We start from the raw sequence: 20950 nt of genomic DNA, 5'->3' as shown, positions 1-20950 counted from the left end.
ACATTGTATAAATGCACCTGGTCCATTGAGAGATACTTTTGATGTATCACACAGCTAGCTCTCACATGATTACAGAAAACAATTCAAGGTGTTTAATGTCATTCAAAGTTACATATTCTCATTTATTTAGTTATATACCAGACATGTACAACTTGGACAGCAGCAGATGTCTCGTCTTGAACGTTTGACCCCAGTGTGTCAGTGAACAGCTCACTCTGAGCTGTTTGGCCAGCTTTGTGTGTCTGTTCACTGCCTCATCCGCTGTGTAATACTCACCCACACAGACCCACACACAGCTGACCTTAACATTGACACAGTCCTGGCCTGTTGGGACGTTGCCTTAGGTGTGTTGGTTTCCACAACACACAGCAGTCTCTCTTCTCACACTGGCATCTAACAACCAACGAACACAAACACTGATGCTTTAAGCCAGCGAATGAATCAAGTGGAGAAAGATTAGTGGAGTTAGGAAATCAGCATGGCGTAAGAACACTAAAGAATACAAAAAGCATTGTTGCCACACACATTGATGAGCTTGATTGCATGATTGCAAAGATGAACTGGACTATTATACTTTTGCAAATGTGCATGTGGTTTTCCTCATGCGTAGTAAAACCAGGAGGTAAACACATCATAGGACTCACATGTAGCTTGTTTATAAGGCATACGTTTTTTTCCCTAAACAAATCTGCAACTTTTTGGCTAAGCTAACTAGTTTGTCTGTAACTTTTCTAACATTGACTTGTCTGAACCCTTTAATGCAGTCTACAGTCTTTTCATTGTTGCAATGCCACAAAGAAACAGCAGCATTATTCCAGACTGCAGATTTTAATACTTAATTTTGAATTGTACATTAAATATAGCAGAAACACTACATAAGTCCAAACATGAATATTAAGCAGCATTCACTGAAAAGGGCAAAACTGTGTACATAATACAAATATATCGTTTCTAATTGCCTAAATAGCTACCTTGTATATTTTGTTTATGTAGTAGGAGTAATGGCCTTTTAAATATTAAATTCTGGTTATGAATATGTTATGGAAATCTTCCATATATAATACAATCTTAATTTCTTCTTACATAATACTTGTGAATATTTGTGTCTTTCTGTCCTGACCGTTTTCACGTCTTTTCATCCCATATGTAGAAAGAGCTGTCGGGCCATAAGAACATTGTCGGCTACCTGGACTCCACAATCAATGCAGTGTCGGACAGTGTGTGGGAGGTCCTGATCCTCATGGAGTACTGTAAAGGTACATCCCTTCTGTTCTGAAACAATGACATAACCACCATGTTATGTACTCATGCACAGTTCAGCTTCATTGAAGTTGTGCTTTCTGTTTATAATATATAACTTCTGATTTTTATTTGTGTCAGGGTTGGTTTATTAGCCAACTTTATATTCTGCACACTGGGTAATAGTAATAGTAATACAGTGTAGGATTCACCAACTCAACTATAATAGGCTGTTATTTGTTATTTTTTATGTGTCTCATAGTTACATGCTCTGTTGCTGCCTCTGTCCTTTGTGTGGCCCCTCTATTGATTGTGGTAGCTCACTGACTCAGCTTGCCTTTTTAGGGCTATTTTGAGCAGTTTTGCCCTCATTGGACAAGTTTACATCCAAACTCTACTTTGGTTACTGAGAATAATCAGATAGTTAGGTGAAGCCTTTACATGGTGACATATTTTGTTTACTTAGAAATGGATTGAAACGTTTATCCTGGTCCAAAGACCTGATATTGCAATAGCATTTTGGCTAAATTTTCTGGCACACATTTTATTGGCTGTAAAACATTATGCTAAAGTTAGCTAAAAGCAGAGGATACTGTGATGTACTTCAAACATTTGAAATGTTAGTGGTTTATTGTTATAACACAAAATATGACCTTAGCCAACTTGTATTAATAATAGCAAAACATCTATCTAGATCATTTTGGGACCAATTGCTATCATGTTAATATTAGGTTTTGATCAGTCAAGTTCAGCTTGAGGGTGTGAATGTAAGTATACTTATACAGGACAACTGAAAACTATCCCAGTTGGTAAATATAGTTTGCAATAAAGTTTGCAACGGTTGAAACACCAAACATTGTTATTGGTTTCCCAGCCTGACCTGTGTTATGATCTAAAGCTGTCTTTCCACCTCTCTCCCGCAGCGGGTCAGGTTGTGAAGCAGATGAACCAGCGGTTGAATGTGGGCTTCACTGAGGCTGAGGTCCTCCACATTTTCTGTGATGCCTGTGAGGCTGTGGCTCGCCTGCACCAATGCAAGACACCCATCATCCACAGAGACCTCAAGGTGAGATCCGCAATCGTCTTAATCGACTATAACCCAACCTGCTGGAGTTCCTCTGGCCAAAAAGTAACCATGCAGCACGATATTAATAGGTTGCACATGTTAATTCTGGTTGAGCTATTTAGTTAATTCCTACTCTGACTGTTCTTCCCACTAAGTCTAAAAGGTCTTAAAAAAGGAAGAAATAATATTCCTGGAAGCAGCAACAGAATCAGTAAAAGAATAACTGGGCAGTTACTATGAGTACTTAAAGGAAAGGGTTTGACCTACAAACTTCCTCAACAGAAACCAAAAACTCATCAGAAAAACCAGCGCTGTTTGACAAATATGAGAAGCTTGGTGCTCTGCACAAAATGTACAGTGAGATGTCAACAATATCAAAAGGAGGAACTTGTGGATGGCTGCTTGAACAGTTATTTATTAAATTTAATGTCAGATGATGTTTATAAACTTAAGTGATGTAAATCTGCTTGGTCAGCAGAAGAAAGAACGCCTTAGTTTCACTTCACTGCTTGTTCTAACCCCTCTGCTTCCTTTTTACGCTCCCCCACTTCCTTTGCCAGCTTGTTCTTATTTCCTCTGCCTCCTCTTCGTCCTGTTAGTTACTCATCCACCTCCTTTTCCTCCTTCTCTTCCACCAAACATACTCTTTGTACAAGCCACAGTAGCCGGTACATCTTGAAATTCCTCACTAACTTAATTTTTAGAATAGATTTTCAAATCAAGCGTGGCAACGAGCCAGATTTACCCTCTTCTTGCTGATGCCTGGAGTCCGGCTGTTATTTCCCACCCTGGTTAAATTCTCCTCAGTGCCCCGTCAGTGGGCCACTGTGCTCTGTCCAGTTGGACAAGCCTCTAAACAGCGCGGTCCCTTCAGCTCCACAGGCCTGTCCTCTGTTTGCTGTCTGCATCTATCTGTTCAGCCTACATGGCTTACATAACATCGCAGGGACACAAAAGACCATGGAGGCCCAGTCACACATTGCCAGGGGAAGTGAGAGTGCAAAAAAAGCCCCTTAACCCTGAGCTGTCAACAGTATTGAGACACTCTATGTTGCTTTCATTAGCTCAGTTTTCCCTTGGACAGTTTGAAATTGTTTTCTCTTGGTCCTCCTTTTGGCCTCTTCTCTGTCACAGCTCCTACAAATGGCTTACTGGCTTTCTATTTTCAGATGTTCACTTTTCACATTTTACATCTTATGCCTGTGTTGCACTTTCCCTGTTGCTACTTGTCTCCAGTCTTTTCTCCACCTGCCTTTGTTACTTTCTGTTAGGTGTGTAATCTCTCTTTGGCCCTAAAATAAAAGTATTATTTAGAAACTGAGGCCTGAAACTGGAATGGAAATGGAAACACGTATAACATAAAAATCTGGAAAAAAATATCTGTTTTTCAGACTAACAATGTTTGTCTACCAGTAAACAAACTATAACAAGACTCCTGTGGCAGAATTACTGTAATGAGGCCTTGTCTCATTACTCCATCACTGTGTATTAAAGCAGTTTTGTGTGTGGGTGTGGGATTTGTGAGTTTTTACAAGCAACTTTATCCACTAATTGTCATCCTTGCCCATTACGATGTAATTAGAGATGAGATTCGGCTTGGTTGCTTGTTTATCTGTCTGCCACAGTTATTTCAGAGTCACAGCTGATGGAATAATGCGTCTCAATCACGACCACAGTCTAGCTTTAGCTAGATTATACAGGATGTAGCTTGCACATTGGAAAGGAGCTGTTTGGTCATTTTCAAACCAGTATACTAACAAAACAAATAAATAGCATTAGCAGTTTAAACCTGCAGATGTTGCTGACATGTTGTTTGTGCCACCTACAGGTAAAGAAAGTTCCAGCTTCTGCCACCTGCAGGCAGTGTGTGTTATAACTGAAATGTCCTCCTTTTGTTTTAATACATACTGTTTATGTTGTGTGACTTTTTGAGGATTTACATTAAAGATGTATACTGATTACCTAACATATTTTGTTTTGGTTTTTAGAACCCACTCCCCTAAACCCCCAGTATTTTTTTTCTTTGCACACACACAGTGACTCTCAGCTTTGTTATTGGTGTTCAGATCAGCCAGTCAAGACAAAGTTACATTCACCTGCATATGTCACTTCATAGTGTATGTTGTTGAGTTGTCATTAGTGCCTTTGCAATGTTTTAGCTATGTTTTCCCCCTGTTGTCTTTTCCATTAAAAGTCTTTAATCTTGTCTTTCTTTCTTTTCTTTATTTTAGGTTGAAAACATCCTGCTAAACGACCAGGGAAATTATGTGCTGTGTGACTTCGGCAGTGCCACTCACAAGGTTTTGCTGCCACAAAAAGACGGCGTGACTGCTGTGGAGGACGAGATTAAGAAGTATGTTTTTTCCTAATTGAAAGCCATGTTCTGCATGTCACTCAATACAACAGTTGGTAAAACCATAATATATACCTGTCACTTATATGTTCTGGATGCTGGAACAGTATTGTTTTCCTTGTCAAAGTATCATGTAAAGTTGACACTGTCATGTAAAATAATTTAAAAAAAAACCAGCATAACAGGCCTTTTTCACCACAGGAACGTTAGGAAAAACCCATGAATGTTTCTGAAAACTCAGGAGCCTACATTTCCCTGCAGGAACATGTATAGGTTCAGTTTATTTCCTCGTCCAAAAGACCCTGCTACTGAGAAAGTACTTAATGATGGCACAGGATCAAGGAAGACTTTGCCCTATTAAATATCACTCACTGACTGGTTAAACTAGTTTTGAATCAGTTTAACTAACTAATTTTCAAGATAGCTACAATAGGGATTGTGCTATAGAAACATTTCGTATTGTTATTAATGTTTTAGGAGTTTTATGCTCATTGTTTAGATTCGGGTACTTTCAAAAGCAGAAATATAACCACTCAGCAGATTTTGTGGCCGTTCCTGTCTAATATCAATGCAAACATCACACTGTCACACAAGAGAAAATTACATAGAACAACCTGACAACTCTGTTTCAAACAAAGATGTTGCCATCTAATTGGTCTAATCTGTCTGATCTTTATCATCATCTTCAAATACAGTATAAATGGAAGCAGGAACTTTCAAAAGGGACAAAAATGACCATAAATTAACTGGTAGGTTTATTTGAGGGGAAAGTTACCTGTGTCTTATCAGGGGTAGTCTTATGATGAGCCCAACAAATGAACCTGCTGTATTCCCACTTAACTCATACCACTGTTAGGCCGTCATAGCACTCCTATCTAAACTGTATTTGCCGTATGGCCAGATTGCTGTAAACCTGCTACATTTCCAGGTGTGTTTATTTGCACCCACAAAGCAAATAAGTGAGCATGCAAGTCACAATGGAAGTACATCAGAATAGCTCTATTCCCCAAACATAGAACTGTGCTAGCAAACACTCTCATTCTCTGTGCAAGTAAACCAAAAATACACATGCTACTGAAAACAATCACATTGTTGTTGTAATGGTATGTTAGGAGGTGGTAAATGTGTTGCTCCTATGGCCACAACCACTGTACTTTTGCTGTGTTAGTCTATGCGTTCTATTTGTGTCGTGTCAAATCACAGCAGTCCCTTCAGATCTGTCCTGTTGACTTTTCCCACATTTATTGCTGCAATAAAGTATAATGTGTGATTATTGGCTGTATATGACTTTGGTAAACTCTCCTTCTTTGTGACACAGGTCATACAGAAACCATCAGTCCTCTACACTGTGGTGATTCTTACAGTCTTTGCATTTTCATAACACAGCTGGGTTTATTCCAAACACAACCAGCTGCTCTGATTGTTATCCAAGTTATTGAATAGAAAACAAAATAAAATGTCTGGCTCTCTCTTAGCCTGACAGGTGAATTAGGCAGCCTTTGCTGGCAGATGATTTTTTTATTTTATTTTTTTTGTTTGTTCTGTGCATCAGTTAACAGAAGCACACGTGTCAGTCAAAGAGAAGTGTGCTTGACAGTATTGAAAGAAATATTCTAAACCTTAATAAAAAAACTAAAAAGTTCTCCATTACATGTAAAAGGCCTTCTGTAGCAGAACTACACAAGTAGCAATAAAATATACTTGAACTATTAAAAATATATTGTTTATATTATCTATATGGTATTATTGGATTCAAATTAAAGTGGCTATATTAATATTTTAAAATAACAATGTATCAAATGCAACATGAAATGAATGTGACAATGTGAAGGTTGTTGCTCTTAGTGATCACTGAATCTGCATCTTTGTAGTTAGTTTCAGGTCATTGTTTAGTCATTCGGCACGCAACCTTTCTGTTATGGGTCACCCTTACTGCTCTCGCAGAGTGATTTTCATGATCTGTCATGTTCACAACTTGTTTCAGCTGCCCCCAAGTGGCCAAAACAAATGAGAAGTACCTGAAAACTGTGTTTAGGTACAGTAATTGAGTAAACCTACTCATCTGATCATTGACCTGCCATTGACTACGTCCTGTTGTTGTATCTCACAGGTACACGACCCTTTCATATCGCTCGCCGGAGATGATTAACTTGTATGCAGGGAAAGCCATCACCACTAAGGCTGATATATGGGTAAGGTCATACTTTGTATGTGTGTACAGTACCTGTACTCTGTGTCTCTGTGTCTCTGTGTGTGTGTGTGTGTGTGTGTGTGTGTGTGTCTGTGTGTGTGTGTGTCTGTGTGTGTGTGTGTGTCTGTGTGTGTGTGTGTGTGTGTGTGTGTGTGTGTGTGTGTGTCTGTGTCTGTGTGTCTGTGTGTGTCTTATGCACCCTGCAGGGCTGGTTTGTCCTGGCAGTGTCCTGGGCGTCACTCTGCCCCGACAGGTTCCTCCTCCCTTCTCTCTCTCTATCTCTCTGTCTGTCTCCTGGCTTACCCCAGGCTGTTTGCCTCCACCAGCTCTCCAACAGTGTTTTTCCCTCATAAAACATTAAGCAACATCATTCACAGCGAAGCCAGGACTCTGCCTCGTCCTTTTCCTCTCTCCCTGCTGCCTGTCCTTTTCTATTTTCCCCGTTTCAGATAATTATGCCCAGTTGAGGACCTTGATAAGCTTGTGTGAAATAGGTCTTGGCTGTTTTTAAAGGTGTGAGGTAGAGAGGCAGGAACAAGGGCTTGGACAGCAGCCATTTTGAGGAGTGGTGTAAATTGATGCACTAAAACCCAGGGAGTTAAAACAGCCAGCATATAAAGATGTGGCTGTTGATGGGACACATGTATAAAAATGTGTGTGCTTGGTTCAACTGTGAATCAATTGTTCTAGATGTTTTTATTAAGAATGTGCCTATGAGCATATTGTATGTAAACCAGTAAACCAGTGCAAATTCATTCTGCCTTCCATAAAACAACAACAAACAAAAAACACTGGTGTCTATCAAAGCTGTCAGCCAAAGTTTTGTGCAGAAGTCATGGGAAATGTATTGTATTGTATTTCCATACGCTTCTCTAAGATGTGCATTGGATTATATATAATTCAAATGCCAGACAAGTAAAACAACATGAGTATAATCACTGACACATGTTAATACATATCGACCTCCCAGCCACTTAAAACAGTCTTTTGCCCCTGTGGCGAAATGTGTCAATTTGCACTGGTAGTTATATATGTGTGTACATTAGCAGATGAATAGACGAATAGACATAAGCTTTAAATAGGCCTCTGGTTGTAGGAAGACAACTACTGTGGGACGTTCAACAAAAACACCAACTTCCTGTGGACCACCCCCTGCATTTTCACTTCCTGTTCTATGTTTAGCCATGTTTGAAACTCTGCTGTTTTACATACATGTACATTGGGCCTCACTCAAATGTCATAGGCATTTATCCGTGCATTTTGGGGTTGTTGGCGAATATGCTGTCTGACTCAGATTAGGAGTTTAGTATCAGACTGGATTAGCTCGTTGAGTGGAGAACTGTGAAAGATATCCGTCTTCAGATGGAGAGCTTAAACGAGAAGATTGCATACATGCTGTCGCTAATTCCAAAGTCCCTTTCATCTCCAACGGCATCAACAAAAAGATGCCGGAGCCAAATATAGCGCCAACTGAATATATGATTTTGGGAGCAGAGCACTTTTGCATGTGGATTTGTTTGGACAGCCACATTACCAGGGGAGCAGACTCTAGGCCTGTTTTTAAAAGCAGCTTTTTAGCCACTGACATAAGGAACATTAACTCTTTGCTAAATAGGCCTGTGCTTCTCTGTGTAGAGAAAGGCAACAACATTGTCAGGGTTCTTTCCTGCTAGGATGGACTGTACTTGACACATTAAGTGGCTGTCGAAGTCTATTTGTCATGCGTATTTCCGATATCTGTGGTGAGTACTGATGAGTACTGCAGATAATTCTCGCTCGAGCGTTATAAAAACAAATCAGTTAGTTACATCTCAAATCTTCTTGTTTCTCATTTACAGACTTCTTGTATCTTCTGGTGGTAATCTTAATGTTTTTCACTCAAAACAACTTGAACATTAATGGCTGTATCCTCATAGTCTTAAAGCAGTGAGGGAAGTACCCAAGTTCTTACTACAGGGGGGGTTTACAACTTCACTTTTGTGTGGTTTCTCTGTTTGAGTGTAAATCTTCTGTAATAATACTTTCAAGTTCCAAACAAGATGTGCCTGGAGCACTAAGCATCAAAAACTGTCAAGCATTCAAAGTTGGCATCAGATGCTTTGTCAGATTCATAGTCTTGTTTACTTAATCATCATAATTTTTAAGTTTTAATCATTATTTTATTTAGGTTATGTTAAAACATTAAGCCGTGATGCATTTGAGGTTTGTCTGTTTTGTAGAAAACATGTTTATAATTCTCAAAGAAAGCATTTGAAAAACATATGTTGCAATACGATGCCAAAACTCATGTATCGTGTTTGCACTGGCATTGAAAATTTCAAGTGATACCCAGCCCTAAGAGTGACTGGGTTCAGGTGTTTTTCAGCACTGTTTCTGTTTTCTCCACAGGCACTTGGATGCTTGTTGTACAAGCTGTGTTTCTTCGCACTTCCATTTGGGGAGAGTCAAGTTGCCATATGTGACGGAACCTTTATTGTTCCAGATAACTCAAAATTCTCCTTCAAGTTGCACTGTTTAATCAGTAAGTTTGTGAGTTAATATGAATTAATGTCATAATGTGCATTCTAATGATACAGGAGTATATAATTACTATACGAGAATCACTTTCTGTCACTATTTAGTGAATCACTATTTAGTTTCATTGTTTGTTTTTTAAAACCAATGCATGCATGTATATATGATATGTATATGATGATTTATCTTTACTCTAGAACTGCTCTACTTGTACTTTTTCTGCCTTATTTTCAGTTTGTCTAATTATGAAGGACAACTGTAGAAAAAACGCGTTTGAGGTGGAAAACTTTCTCCCCATAATAGAACTTCACTTATAGTTATAGTTACCAACACAATCACACAAAATGCAGCACATAAGTTTCCAGTTTTCATTCTATATATTTTCTGCCAATAACTAGATTGTAATTTGCACCCACAATCTTGTTTTGCAGTGTTACTTTGACTGTTTGCTGGCTGTGTTCAACCCCAGCGTGATCTATAATCGACTTGAGTTTTGTTGTTATGCATTTACTTTAGCCTGTTTGAACCAGCCATGGACTGTCAGTCATGACAGCCTTGTTTGCTTTCAAGTTTTTTCACTTCCTTAAATGCATCCTGCAGTAGACCTTCCTTATAAATTAATTTGACCAACAGCTCCGCCAAGTGGCCAAAGACAGAAGATGCACATTAACCACAGTAAATCACACAGTGCTGTTCTGCACAGCGTGCTGTTTAAAGTGACCTGTTTGTCTTTTCCAGGATATATGCTCGAACCAGACCAGGAGAAGAGACCAGACATTTACCAAGTGTCCTACTTTGCCTTCAAATTAGCTGGAAAAGACTGTCCAGTGCCAAATCTCTTTGTAAGTCCCCACAGAATGAAGCAATCACTGTGGCTTTAGCCTTTACAGTTATTTTTATATTGACATATTTGTCTTTCCCTTTTTACAGAACTCTCCCATCCCTACGTCGCTCCCAGAACCTCTAACAGCTAGTGAGGTTGCTGCTAAGAAAAGCATGACAAAAGCCAGGTACTGCTTACTGCAGGGAGCAATGTTTTCTTATTTTTTGTCTCAAGATTCAGACAAGCACGGACACTGATCCTCAGCTGAATCCTCTTAATACATACTTTAAACAATTGACTGCGTTCAAGACATCTCATCCACATTATGTGGCCCTACTATTTATTATTTTCCCCATAAAACGGGTTTGTAAGGAAAATAAACATGTTTAAAGTACATTTACATTTTTCTTTCATTCCTACCACCATTTGCTACAGCAGAAACACTTTAGCTAAGTCTTTCTTTGAGAAAAACTTCCTAGTTTGTGCCATAAACAAAAGAACATACAAATTGCAAAATGTAATAATTTGTAGCTTATTTAAGCTAATGAAAAGGAATCCCTTTAAATTGCTGCTGAATTAAACATATATCTCAACAGAACAGCACATTAGACACCAGGAAGGTGCACAGCGCAAACCCTGCTGTACATACACAAGTTATTGGTATTATTAAAGGAAACTCAAACCACAAGTTTTGACTTTTTCTTTCTAGGATAACAGACTCTGTGGGCCCAACGGAAACATCAATAGCTCCCAGACAGAGGCCAAAAGCGGCAAACAGTAACGTCTTGCCTCTCGCCAACACTGTCACCCCTGTCAAGATGACCGTGCCTTCAGCACCCGTCAGCAACGGCCAGAAAGGTTCGTTAAACATTAGTGAGATTGCTATATCTATAGAACTTTCCATCATCTTGAAGATATGTTCATATCTCTATAGAAAAAACTGAAAAAATAGAGAAACTTCACATTCTGTATATAATTGCACAAGTTGTTTTACCACAGGAAGATACAATGTAAGTATCAGAAAACCGAACACCAAATGCTACAAGTTTGTTTAAAGGTGGACTAACTAAGTTGAAAAATGGCATTTCTGCAAAGTTAAACCTAGAATAAAATGAAGTTTATAATTGATTGTATTTTCAAGTATTATATGTTGTACATTTATTTTGTTGTGACAATAGTGCATAGGTTTGTATTCTCTAGCATTCAAGCTGTTTAACTTTTACTAGAGTACTTTGGATTTTTGTGTTTTCAAGATTTCACCAACTACAACATTTCCTTGAATTACCTTGAATTCTGAATAACTGAAAGTGATAAATTCACTTTCAGTTATTCAGTTTATTGTCTTTTTCAAACTCTGCTCAGTGTTGTGTTCTAAGTAATAAATCTAAACCTGTCCACTCAGCTCCCACTCCTGGCTTAGGGCAGCCATCCGTGCAGGCCCAACCCAGCAGTCAGCAGCACCGAGTCCTGCAGCAACTACAGCCTGGTGACCTGCGTCTGCAGCAACTACAACAACAACAACAACAACAACAACAACAACAACATCATCACCACCAACAAGCAGTGCAGCAACAACATATAAATGCACAGCAACTCCAATACCTCCAGGTACATCCACCAGACTGACATACATACAACACATCATCGCAGGACTCAAAGTCATTACTCAACACTTTTCTGGGAGATATTTAATGTCCTCACAACATTCCTCAGTACCAACAGGCTGTGCAGCAGTCCATCCAGCTCCAGCAGCAGCAGCAGCAGCAGCAGCAGGCCCTCCTCCAGCAGCAGCAGCAGATGATGATGCAGCCGATGTACCAGCAGCAGGTTGCCCAGGCCCGGGCTCAGGCTCAGGCTCAGGCTCAGTACCAGTACGCAGCCATGGTGAGTTCTGTCAGAGATCTAAACCTGGAACTAAAGCTTCCAAGGCGAGAATTAGATTTGTGGTCTGCGCTAAAATGGACATCTATCAAATTGAATTTGCTTTTGTTCGCGTTCAAGCCCATTCAGGCATTTGAGGGATGCTTCTAACTCAATATCGTGACAGAATTTCAGAGCAGAAGATTTTATCCAAAACTGCAATAAATAGTTTGAGCAATTGACAGGGAAACACATGGAGACACAGCATGAAATAACACGGAGCTGAATATTTCATTTAATATCAGAATGCCCTAAAATTGCTCTCTCTGTTCCAAACACTGGCAGCCAGTTCTCTTCAGTCGAATCGCTTCATGTCTGTGCCAAGCCGCATTGGAAGCAGACGCTCAAACTTCCTACTGACTCTGTCCAAATATTCAGAAAACTAGTATTTACGCAGATACTGAATCAAACACACAAACACAGGTCCTCCAAATGCGTACTGTTAGGGCAGTGCAATTTTTAGTCTGTTTCCCACCGAACGCGTACCATCTGTTTTATTTCAGAGGCAATCTGGTCTGAGCGAAGCCACGAGGGGATCGAACAGAGGGTGAAATCGAGCAGTTTCCTCTGTGTTGCATCCTGACATATGAAGCAGTTCACAAGCAGGGGAAGAGAGCACCTCTCAAAATTACTGTTCTTATTCCCAAGATACCTGCTGTTTTAAAATCAGCGTTTCCTCTGTGATCTTAGACCTGCTTCTCATTGTGGTGAGGAAGCTTTGCTAAGTGACAGCAAATTTGTAATATGCTGTAATGACATCAGATCAACTTTATTTGTACAGTACTTTAAAAGCACAACAGTGGTGTGTGCAGAAGTGTTTTACTAATATGGTTTGTTAAGAAAACATGGAAAAAGCAAGCAGAGGATGGAGAAAAATTTAAAGAAACAAGAACTTGGTTAGAAGCAGGAAATAATAGCAACAGATAACAACAACAATAAGAGAATTCACATAACGATTGTTCTTATATTTCAAACAAAATGCATTTCACAATTGAATATGTGAGTTTTAGTCACTGAACAATACTGCTGGACCACTATGGTGTTGCCAGGTTTAAGTTAAAGTAGTTTTTTTGTGTGGCTGCAGATGCTTAAATATAAGAGATTTTAAATGTGAGCCTCTTTTGAAGAAGTCAGATCCATCAGAAGATGTTACTCTGGTGATGAAGCTGAAAGGAGTGTGACTATTGGAATCCAACTGAATGCTCCAAATTAATGCTAATCCTGCTCGGCTTCTGCTGAATGTGTAAATAGTTACCCATACAGCTGATAATACATTAAGACTGTTTATCAGTCGGCTTGTTTGGGAGTGTTTCTGCCCTCAAGTGGCCCAAAAATATTCAATTAAGATTGTCAGCCAGTGTTTGAGGTGATCCGTCATGCATTTGGTGCTTAGTTAATTTGTTAAGTTTGGTGTCCGATGTGCTGTTTGACTTTCATTCCTTCATCCCTCCCTTCCACTGTGTCCCCAGCTTTCCAAATCCAGAACTGGTTTCTAACAACATTTCATCATCTTGTTGCCATCATTGTGCGCCATGAAATCAAAGGTCCGTCCCTCATTCCCTTCCCCCTCTTCTCCCTCTCTGCCTTCCCTAACAGCTGCACCAGTACCAACAGGCTTTTGTCCAGCAGCAGCAACAACAGCAGCAGCAGCAGCATCATCCCGCTCAGCAGCCTCTCCCCTATATGTCCTCCCCTCTTGAGTTCCAGATCCCGCTTGGTTCCTATAATGCGACCACGCCCACTGCTGGAACTGTAGCTGGAACTGGCCAAATGGGGGGACCGTCACCTGTTGATTCCTCATACACTAACCCTAGGTAATGTCCCTTCAACTTATCATATTGTGGGACATGTACTTGTTCATGAGGCAGGCAGGCAGGCAGACAGGCAGGCAGACAGGCAGGCAGGCAGGCAGGCAGGCAGGCAGGCAGGCAGGCAGGCAGGCAGGCAGGCAGGCAGGCAGGCAGGTAGCTAGACAGACATTATGGCCAGCCAATCAGCCTGGCTTATTACAGGCCTGGGACTTTACAGATACCAGGTAGAGCATTTGATTTATTGATTTCTGGTGGGATGTAAAAATAATTTCAACAAATATAACAGAAATGCTTCTGAACTACATTACCTAGCCTTACTTGGACATTTGTTCCTTCTGCAAAGATTTAACTAACTTTGTATGTTTACCCAGCCACTATTGCCTAATTCAGTAATGAGATTTTTAATTTTTTTTTAAATCAGTACAATATGGTCTAATTTTAAGCAATTATGTTATCTGTCCATGTTCTACGGGCGGTTTTGGAAAACATCTCTTGCAGACTTTTACTTGGGTCTTTACTTGCAACTTAAACGTCTGGATTTAGGTTTTGGGTATCATCTTACAGCCTTAATACTGAAATGTGTGCCAAAGCTGAATACTACCCATAACAGGTTATCACTGTTGTACTGTCTCCACAGTAGAAACTCTCTGCTTACTTCAGATGGGATTACGCCACCCTCTCAGAGCTGCAACAGTACAGTCAGTAACCCCCCCGATATGTCCGGTTGGAACCCTTTCGGAGAGGACAACTTCTCCAAGTTGACAGAGGAGGAGCTGCTCGATCGGGAGTTTGACATGCTCAGAGCAAGCAAGTGACCCCTTCAATGATTTTGTTATAGAGTTTGTCAATTATTTATATCTCGGTGAAATTTAATGGAAGTGATTTTATTTTTTGGAGCAGATACATTTGGTATTTTCTTATGAACAACCCAGCAACAGGTTTTCTTGAAAGAAAAACATTTTGGCACTTGTAACTATGATTGTTTATTACTGTCTTTCTTTTGCTGCTGAACCAGATAGAGATGAAATATTTCTAAAGATTTTCTGTCCGTAAACTTTAGAGGATTTTTTTGTCTTGGACTCTCTTAATGCTTTCTAGTTTAGTATATATTGTCACAACCGTGAGCGTTTGTCTCGGGTTCAGTAGAAGGAGGTGTTTGAAGAAAAATCTCCTGTGACAACCGAAAAAAAGCATATAATGGAACCATTTCTTCAGTCCATAATTACAAGAGACTTTGTGTTGATGTATCCAGAGGTCCATGTATTTAAAAAAAAAAACCTTGCGTCATTAAGTGTCATAGCTGTAGATGATCTAAGTATCTTCCCGTCTGTGATCTTCAACATACAGATAAACCAGTGGAGAGAACAGCCAGTGTGGAAACGGACCAACCGCAGCCTGCTGCCTCCACTGCCAAGCCCCTCCCACCACAGGACCTGTTCGGCTCAGTCCCGTTTGTGGCCAGCGCAGGCAAGTCTTAGAGGAGTCTCTACCATGAGGACCCAACACTGTGGAGCCACCTGCCCCCCTCTCTGCCCTCTCCTGCCCCCTGTCCAGCTCTGTTCCCACCTGACCTCCAGTCAGGAGCTCCTATGCCACACAGACCCCCCCAGTGGGGCATTAAAAAAACAATGATTAGTCAGATTATTGTTTCGTTTCCCAGTGTCCACTTATCAGAGGTCGATTAGTTGGCTTCAGTCTAAAATATAATGATAACCTGAGCCAAGGCTCAGCTCTTCTGTGACTAAATTTGGAAGAAAAGCAGGAATAGCAGGTTCATCAGTGAAGTGGTAAAAGCACTTTCTGAATTCACTGCAATCAGTGGCTTTTACTGTGGGGCTTTCTAACTACCCTGCTGTAACAAACCTTTATGCAAGTCAGCTGGAAGAAGTGTTGAGTCTCCTCTTTAGGGCACTGGGGGATGCAAGGCACCTACTCTGCAATGGTTCGGTGTTACATTCCTTGTGTAGATCAAAATGGCTGGAGCAAGGTACTAACATATAGAGGTCTGACTGTGCAGGCTAAAGAAATATGTGCTTATGCTGAGTCGATTTGCGTAAAATTACAATTTTCATTTCAGTGCATTAAGAAAAGAGCAAAAACTTCCAACTCACTGTGTCCAACAAGGACAGCTGGATAAGGTTGCTGTAGTTCCATCAACACTAAAAGCAATATGAACATAACAAGGCAACCTGTCCATGTAAAGAACATGGTTGGTACTAATTTGGGCTGAGTGATGTCAAATTCCATAACGATACACACCATAGAATGTAGTTGTCCCTTACTGGTTAAAAAAATGAAAACATGCATAGGCCATCTAATTAAAAGCCACGGCTTTGAACAAATGTCAGGAACCATAAGCATTGAATCGTATGTTTGTTGATTTCTAATGGCTTATCATGAATGTGTATGGTTTCGTAATATTTGGGAATAGAACTTCACAGAACGTATTAGAGCACCATGTGGAGCCGACATTGATGGAGTCCTGTTCCTTATTGAGTGTGCACCCGGTGCTAAACACTTTATTTGACTTGCAGCTTCTGTCTTAAAAATGGTAGACTTTGTTTCTAACAGTTCCCCTCTTTGGTTGTATTGTGCTTTCATTCCAGCAGAAGTGGATGTACGTTTTAGAATCCGATCATTTGTGCCCACTCCTATTTTCCCTCCCAAAGTAATTATTTCTCATGTTTACTAGCTATCTCACACTTTCTACCTGTGTTGAACCTATTTCAGGTGATCTGGCTCCATGTCAGGCATGTGATCTTTGAATGATCATATATCAAACTAAGGTGACTCCAACATATGAAATGACTGTCATGTGATTCCTCCGCACACTCATGTCTCAACCCAGCCACAAAGTCTAATAATTCTACATTATATCATTTATAGTAAGTCCCAATTCATTTGGTAAAAAAACCTACAAAATCATCTCTTACATCACGTTGTCCACATCCACGATGTCTGTCGCATATCATTTAACCCAAACATCGCTCAGCCCTGGTACTAATAAACCCTGTTCGGGGGGGAAAAGACAACACTTGAACTTCCAAAGTTGTGGCTCTTTGCAGTTTGTTTACATTAAAACACCATCGACCCTCTTCGGCCATTAAAACTGCAATGCAACGAATCCTCACAAATGACAAAATTGTTTTTTATTGTTGTGACAAAGCCTCAAATGTTCTTGTGTGGACTGTGCACTTTACTGTGGAGGCCGATCTTAACACTCTTATATAACCTGATTAATTAGTTCTCATTTGGCTTAACTAACCAGTCAGACTGCATGTGGTTTAACCCCAACACAGATCATAGTCTGGTATAACATGTGAATATCACAGTGCAGTATTTCTACATATATTACATCAGTGGCAGCAATAAGCTTCTGTGCCTCTGTACTCTTCCTGCTCCTTAAATGTGAATTGGTTACATTTTGATAGGCAATTTAGAAATGCTGTTTGTAACTCATAGACTAATGATACACAGTATCAACGCTAAAACACTTACAGATTTTCTAGAGGAGAGTAGTGTTTTTGTTTTTTTCTACAGTAAATTCATCTCGTGTCCTTGAACATGCAGGCTTAATGCAAGTCCAGTGGCTACAGTTTAGAGTAGAATAAGACGAGATAATGATGCAATATATCCCTCTAAGCACTTGAATGTAGGTGTGGAAATATTTTATTGTCTTCACTTGTTACTTAATGAATATGTAATTCTATTTGAGTTCAAATTGGATCAAAGGAAAAACCAAAAAAAAAAAAAAAAGAAACCAAACTGATTGAAGGGACTTTTGTAACGAATTTAAAACCCAGAAAGGTCAAATAAACCCACTGTGCTGGGACTGGGTGTCATTCCTGCAGGCTGGCATGAAAAAATGTGCAACTAATTTTTGATCAGCCTTTTAGCTTCCTGTGTTTGTGCCATCACAGTGTGTCAGTTGGTTATTTAGGTTCCGGGTGAGTTTTTTGTTGTTGTTGTTGTTGTTGTTAAATTTCATTGTGTAAACGCACCGCTAGCAACTTTTAAAGACCACCCTCTTATTAGCATAAATGAGCTTTAATCAGCTTTTATTTTCTGTCGTAGTGTCTCTGTGTACTTATGTGGAGGAACTTTGGTCGACATGGCAACACCAGTGTTTGATTAGCAGTTTTACTTTAAGTGATGGCAGATTTCACAGAGACTGAGCTGCTGTAACAGTGCTTTAGTTCAATAATTTAAGGCCCATCCTCTCAAACCATTTCCCCTTTTTACTGTGCTTCTGTTTATAAAATACTAGAGTCCTACACAGTATGACGTCCCACATCTGCAAACCAATCAGAGTGCAGCATGTCACAGAATACACTGATGCAACATTGTAAGTGCCAAAAAGAAAATCTGTGCCAGCACCAGGGATGTATTCTAAGACCGTTCCTAATTAATCCTGGACTTGAGTTGGAGTTTCGGTTTTGTTTTGCTGTATTTTCAAAATATGAGAGCAGTGCAGATGGACTTTTCTTGTGTATTTACACAGGCTTTAGCCAGCTCACAGTGTGACATACAACAAACCTGCAAGATGGCTGTTGAAGCATGATGTATAAGGGTCTTTAGACAGAAACACATTCTTAGGCTCCACCCACAGAGGCTCTGTCTCTGAGCAGTATCTGGTTAATGGGTAGAACTGAACTATTTCTGACTTTGGTCCTAGTGGTTGTGGCAGTAATGCAGCAATAAAAAGTCCCATTTTCTTTTGCCATTACAATTGTCAACTAGCTACCATGCAAGTCAGGACAGACAGTATGACAGCAGTTAAAGTTGCTGGTGGTGTGGCTGCACATTTTTATTTAACTCCTCTTTTTATTTCAGTTAATAAGCATCAACCTTTTTTAGAATTGCAAAGGTTTCTTTTATAGTGGAAGTCGTTCGGTTTCCATTTCTAGATTCAGAGTGCCTTTGTGTGGCATTTTGATTTACCTGACCAACAACACTGAGACAGCTTTTTTTTCCTTCTCCCACAGTGATTACAAAATGACACTTTTGTGAGCGTTGACATTAAGCTGAAGCATCAAATGTTTAGTGGAATTGAGCAGCAGTTGTGTTTTCCCTTAGTTCCCAAGTTTTGTTTAGAGGAAAGACATTATTCCCACTAATGTAGGTCTGCTTAATGGGACTTTGATGACACAACTTGGTACTCTAAACTGCGTCAGTTTCTCTTTTTTTTTTTTTTTTCAACTGGTTGATGGCACATTCAGTAGTGTAATGTAAATTGTTGTGCTGAAAGGAATGCTTGTTGAGAGTGTGCTGATAATTTCTGTCAAAATGGGGAACATTTTGATTTGTTTTTTGAATCCATACAATCCTAAAGGGCTGTATGTTTGTTAATTCTCACTGTGCTGCGGTTATTCTGCCTTAGAGCAGCAAGTGAGAAAGTGACCCATCTTAGTCATCCATGCAGACATGAATCAAAAAAAAGATATATATCTAAACAGGTAAAATGTAAATCATGTGTTTAGCTGAAGGTAAGTTTGGAAAAGAGTTAATGTTACTTGATGCTTCTGTTCCGCTCATATCACCGCCTGCTTTTATTGGGCCTTTGTGGAAAAACCTTGCTTCATTTCAGTTCAGTTTTGTTTTTATTATTATTTGCTTTGTTTCTTTTCATCTTTCATTTAGTAAGACAGCCATACTCAGAAACATCTTGTTCATGTGTATTGGTGGATGGATCTATAGTTTGAAAAGGCGAACCATCAAAGCCAAAAAGAAAAGTGAAAGGGACGACCAGAGCCATTAACTGCACTTTATTTTCTGTTTTTAAAGTGCGAGAAAACGTGAACCATTATCCCAGGATTCGTGGGATGAACAAGCAAACATAGACATTGAATATGTTGTTATATATTGTTTACATTTGCAAGTTTTCTGTGCTTTTACCTCTCTGTCTCGGGGTCTGGTTTCTCCCCCAGTCTTAGAATTTTGTTGTCAGCTTTATATCCTGCTAGAAGCCTCAGAACACATCAGTAAAACTTTGGGAACTTTTTAATTTAGGTGATTCTCATTAAAAGTGTTGAAAGATGCCACCACTCTTCAGTTTTAGCTATCAGCAGCTCCTGGTACCGCTCCTGCAGAAAGAATAAAACCTATAGATCCATAAATTGTCTCATACATATCTTGTTTTTGCAACAGACTATGTAAAAGGTCCTGTATCATACTGTGAGTGTGAATGTATTTCTTTATAGAATGTTACTGGTAAATAAAAAACATTCAAAATCAATATTCACTTTGGTTCCTTTTTTATAACTCTTTAAAGTATTGGAAAGTTTAGAGTCTCTCCACCACTACACCACGTACAAGATGTTCCTGTTGTGAACATGGCTGTCTTTGTTCTCTGTTCCAATCAAACTCCAACAAAACCAAACAGGTTTTATTGGACCATAGGGAAGGTGATGCTAAAAAAAAAAAAAGCACAATTATGTTGACAAACAGATGTGTGACACCTTTTAACATAGCAGCTTACTCTGAGATTGTTTAGCATCCACTGATAAACCAGTTCATTGTGGTATATAGTTTAAACTGTTTTTTTTCCTCCAAATATCGTCTAACAAGGAGCCAGTTCCCGGTTTCATGGCCTTATTGAGATGATCTCAATTTCTTCATGTGAATCTCTAATTGTACCCTCCATTGTCTCCTCCTGTCTGTAGTGTTATTTCACTTGTGCATGATTTATGACACACAGTCAGTTTATAGATGTCTCATTCAAATAGTAATATCAGAAGCTCATTTTTAAGACAGTAAAAATCTAAAACGCTTCAATTATGTCTGCGAGTACACCTCAAATTTAGATTGCAACATATTGCCAACTGGGCTTTGAAATATACATTTCCAAAACAATATTGAAGCAACTTGCATAAATAATTCACATTCTCATTTTGAATTTGAATAGTCATTAGAAGGACATTCACGTTACCAAGCTGTAACTTAGCGAGTGATCAAATATACAGAGCAGCTTGTTAGACAATAAGATGAGATACAGTAAAAAGCCTAAAAAAAGATTGTATGATGTACTGTAGAG

General features: G+C 39.5%; 1 protein-coding gene across 2 annotated transcripts in view; it reads left to right on the top strand.

The window, feature by feature from the left end:
* bmp2k (BMP2 inducible kinase) overlaps nt 1-20950 on the top strand; it is a 47004-nt gene that overhangs the window by 21009 nt on the left and 5045 nt on the right. Inside the window, exons 3-15 of one of the 2 annotated variants that reach the window (XM_051422883.1) lie at nt 1151-1256; nt 2163-2305; nt 4537-4658; nt 6769-6850; nt 9238-9370; nt 10102-10205; nt 10294-10373; nt 10896-11044; nt 11589-11794; nt 11900-12070; nt 13703-13920; nt 14558-14724; nt 15265-15384. In XM_051422883.1, coding sequence (XP_051278843.1) covers nt 1151-1256; nt 2163-2305; nt 4537-4658; nt 6769-6850; nt 9238-9370; nt 10102-10205; nt 10294-10373; nt 10896-11044; nt 11589-11794; nt 11900-12070; nt 13703-13920; nt 14558-14724; nt 15265-15384 — 1801 coding nt within the window. Of the gene's footprint in view, nt 1-1150; nt 1257-2162; nt 2306-4536; nt 4659-6768; nt 6851-9237; nt 9371-10101; nt 10206-10293; nt 10374-10895; nt 11045-11588; nt 11795-11899; nt 12071-13702; nt 13921-14554; nt 14725-15264; nt 15385-20950 lie in introns of both variants that reach the window. The other variant, XM_051422881.1, reaches the window with a different exon arrangement.

Source organism: Dicentrarchus labrax, unplaced genomic scaffold (assembly GCF_905237075.1).
Source record: "Dicentrarchus labrax unplaced genomic scaffold, dlabrax2021, whole genome shotgun sequence".
Lineage (NCBI taxonomy): Eukaryota > Metazoa > Chordata > Actinopteri > Moronidae > Dicentrarchus > Dicentrarchus labrax.
The sequence above is the reverse complement of the archived record's forward strand: the minus strand, read 5'-3'. Positions and strand labels throughout refer to the sequence as shown.